This window comes from Leptopilina heterotoma, unplaced genomic scaffold, assembly GCF_015476425.1.
Source record: "Leptopilina heterotoma isolate Lh14 unplaced genomic scaffold, ASM1547642v1 Lhet_190, whole genome shotgun sequence".
Lineage (NCBI taxonomy): Eukaryota > Metazoa > Arthropoda > Insecta > Hymenoptera > Figitidae > Leptopilina > Leptopilina heterotoma.
The window spans coordinates 638,262-642,044 of record NW_025110909.1 but is presented as its reverse complement, the minus strand read 5'-3'; the positions used below and the strand labels follow the sequence as shown (position 1 = coordinate 642,044).

At 31.4% G+C, this 3,783-nt stretch overlaps 1 protein-coding gene across 2 annotated transcripts; it reads right to left on the bottom strand.

The window, feature by feature from the left end:
• Window positions 1-2,442: 2,442 nt before the first annotated feature.
• LOC122500748 lies at window positions 2,443-3,440 on the bottom strand. 2 transcript variants are annotated; one of them, XM_043609821.1, is made up of 2 exons: window positions 3,307-3,440; window positions 2,443-3,178 (listed from the first exon to the last, which is right to left on the bottom strand). In XM_043609821.1, exon 2 carries the CDS (start codon window positions 2,984-2,986, stop codon window positions 2,498-2,500), a length of 489 nt encoding a protein of 162 aa, XP_043465756.1. In that variant the 5' UTR covers window positions 2,987-3,178; window positions 3,307-3,440; the 3' UTR covers window positions 2,443-2,497. Both variants share the same exon structure in this region, with proteins under 2 accessions (XP_043465756.1, XP_043465757.1).
• Window positions 3,441-3,783: the final 343 nt, after the last annotated feature.

The following is a 3,783-nucleotide window of genomic DNA, read 5'->3' as shown; positions in this document are numbered from 1 at the left end:
CAATTTTTAACATTTTAATAGAGATACAGTCTGGACCCATTGCATTAGACTTAACACCACTAAGGCATTTTAATAAGGTATCCGGTGATATATCATCAAAAAAAATTTTATTTTCGTCAATAATATCTATAGAAGGAAAGGAGGAACCAGAAACAGATGTGGGAATAGGAATAGGGTCATTAGAAAAGACATCTAAAAATTCTTGTGGTTGGAAACTGTTATCAAAAGATTTTTTATTATTAGGAATAAGGTTGAGTTTTCTGAGAGTGTACCATATATCACCGGACGTACTTTTGTATTTTAATGTATTATAATTAAATTTATTATAAGCGTCTCTGATCTTGGTTTTAACTAAGTTACGAATTTTTTTATAGTTTACATAATCATCATTATTTTTAGTTCTTATAAAAACTCTTCTAATCCTATTCCACTCTTTAATAAGTTTTCTCAAATCATCAGTCCCCTGCCGGAACAATGGACTGAAATTGTACTGGGGAATTAGTATTGAGAGCTAAGTGCTATTACAGTGAAAATTTGCTGCGTTTCAGCACTGAAATTGTACTGGGAAAAATTACCTGCAAAAGGGTCGCTATCGGTAATGTTTATGGCCTGACCGTCATTAAGTTGAAGGACGAATATTTCTTTGTTAATGTTAAAAATAATTTTTATTTATATTTCAACATTATATTTGTTTTTCATGAACTCAGATTCTTTACAAGTATTTATTAGGTATGCTAAATATTCTTGCAATCTAAATTCAAAAATAATATCCGTTTTTACGTAACAATTAGAGTTTGCGAGATAGTTTATAACTTTTTTAATTAAACATTTCTTATAATGAATTTTAGATATTTGTAATCATAAAACATCAGATTCAAATTTTTTTGTTTTGAAAATTTAATTATTTAAATTGTAAACTTTTTAAGCCATAAAATTATAATCCCATACAACAATAGGCTTTCGCGGGTCTATTGTTAAAGCAGGGGTTGCAATATAAGTTTAAAATTTAACGGGAATTTCGTTGAAAATTTTGTTAACCTTTTTTATTTTCACTTCCAGACTGTTAACAATGGTTTGTTGACATAACCTACATTTAAAAATATTGTTAAAGGACTTTAAAAATGTCTACCGAAACATTAAAAAAAACGGACTGAAATTGTACTGGAGGCCAGTAAAATTTCAGTACTTTTTCAGTCCATTCTTCCGGCAGGGTCATCCAAGGTGAATATCTTTTCTTTGTTGATGATAAATAAAGGGGAGAAAAAAGATCAAATGCAGAAGTTAAATATGATGTGAGCTTATACACCTTGGAATTAATGTCAGTTTCAGAAAATAATGATGCCCAATTATAAGTTGATATGTGCGAGAGGAATTCAGTTTCAGATATATTATTTAAATTACGAATAAAATTAGCTTGCCTGTTAGAATGTTGCTAAATTCCTCCCCATTCAAATTTGATATTAATTAGATCATGACTCGACAAAAAAGGAACTGGATGTTGATTATAAGAATGAACTCTATCGAGATCATTGACAAAACTGGCATCAATTCTTGTACTGGAATTTGACAAGTGGTGTGTAGTACCATGAGGGACCACAGACAAACCAAGAGAAAAAATTGTTGATGTTAAATAATCCGTAATGGGGGATGTGCTGTTGAGGTTACAATTAAAATCACCCATAATAATGGTATTATTAAAAAATTGTGTAAATTACGAAATTTGACTTTCAATTTCATTACCGAATGATGCATTCGGAGGTTTATAAACAACACCCAACAACACATCGTCCATATTAGTTTGTATTTTAAGGAACAAAAATTCTGCACAAGGGTGCAATCCCTCAGAGCTTCTACACACCAAGGAAAACTCAATACTGTTTTGAATATAAAAACACACACCACCACCCCTGCGTAGAGATCTGTCATTACGAATAAGACTGTAATTATTAAGAGCAACAAGACTAGAAGCATCATTTAAAATTAACCACGTTTCAGAGACTGCAATTATATGATAAAACTCATTTTCAAAAAAATCTCTAAATTCAATAATATGAGCCTTCAAAGATTGAACATTCACATGACATATATTAATAATATTCATTTTTAATTTATGAAAACAGAGTACAGTACAACAAGTATTTGAGCTTTGAGCTTACAATTGAGAAACATAGTCGAGAACTCGTTCATTATGATTTCAAATTTAAATTCAACAATATCACAATTGAAAATATAAAAGCCACAATATACTGTAAAAAATATTAAGAAATTAATAGAAATGACTTTCATTAAGTTTAAATAAATTAGACTAAATAACAAAACTTTAAGCAAAAAATGAATTGAAAAGAAATCCGTTAAATATACTAAATTCGTTATTTGAAAAAAAAGAATCTTGACAATAAAATGATTTTATCAAGTTGGAAAGTAAACACTTAAACAAGCAATCCCTACTTTTATATAGGTATAAAAGAAAATTAGTGCAACACTCATTCCTTAGTTGCTATTGAAACTTGTTGGCATCCTGTAAACTGGACAACTGCATTCTAGGTGTTCCATCCTCTTTTCGACAAAAAATTTTTCCTCCGGCGACCCATAGATACTTTATCTTGCCCATTTTTCTTAATGATAGAGCACCGGCAAATATCCTCCGATTCGTTGCAGACAGAATTTCCCTGATGTAAATTGGACATTTTTCCTTCTGCGCCCACCCAATATTCACAGTAGAAAAGACAGATAATCGTTTACGATGTTCCAGAACCGAATCTCTCAAATTTTGCCGGGTAAGTTTAACTCGAATAATAGGAGCTTGTTGATGGTTAGGTTGATTAAAGTCTCTTTTCACTCTATAGATATTAGAAATATCCTCATCCTTAATGTTAACACCTAATGCTTTAGAAACATCACAGAATAGTGAAGTGAGATTTTCAGTATCCTTAAAAGGAAGTCCATCAATCTCTAATGAAGTTTGAAGGCTTAGTTGTTCATGCATGCTTAAGTCACGCTCAAGAAATCAAACTTTAGCTTCCAATTCAGTAGATCTTTTTTTTGCATCTTGAAGTTCTTTCGTTGAGTTGGTCGAATCAAATTCAAGATGTGAAATTCTGTTTGAGTTCTCCAGAATGTCATCCCTTAAGCCTTGAATAGTATCATTAAGCTTTTCATTAAAAGCAAACTGTTTTTCCTGAAACAGAGCAAACATGTTCTCAAATTTCTTAAATGTGGATTGTTGCCCCTGCTCAACTCCCACCCGTATTGCTTCACAGACTGCAGGCGATAGTCCCGAATTATTCGAGTTAGAAGGTTGATTACCATCATTATCACTAGACAGTTCGCTTTGAAGATCAGAGATGTCACTATGATTATCAATTTTGTATTTATTACAAATAAAACGGATAGAGATTTTTTTATTTACACTTTTTTCATTGTTAATAACTGTACAGGCAAAATGAGCTAATCTGCCACATTTATGACAGACAACAGCATCCTTAACACTTCTGCTTGTCACCACATTGCACTCCGGACAAACTCCCTACTGAAAAAGAACGACTGTAAATACGAGCATAAATATGACTGTGAATACGACCCTAAATACGGGCCTTAGAAAGGTAGTGTAATTGAAACAGCAAACACAGCCGTACTTATGCCCGTATTTATGGTCGTATTTACGGTCATATATGAATACCATTTTTAAAAAAAAATATATATATATATATACCCCCACAGCACCGAAACTTTCCTAAAAATTTATTGAATATTTACTTGTAATATTCGGCATATTTAACTGAA

What these genes read in the sequence shown, in the direction of transcription:
- LOC122500748 (XM_043609821.1), bottom strand. Translation starts at nt 2,986, where the DNA reads ATGCATGAACAACTAAGCCTTCAAACTTCATTAGAGATTGATGGACTT.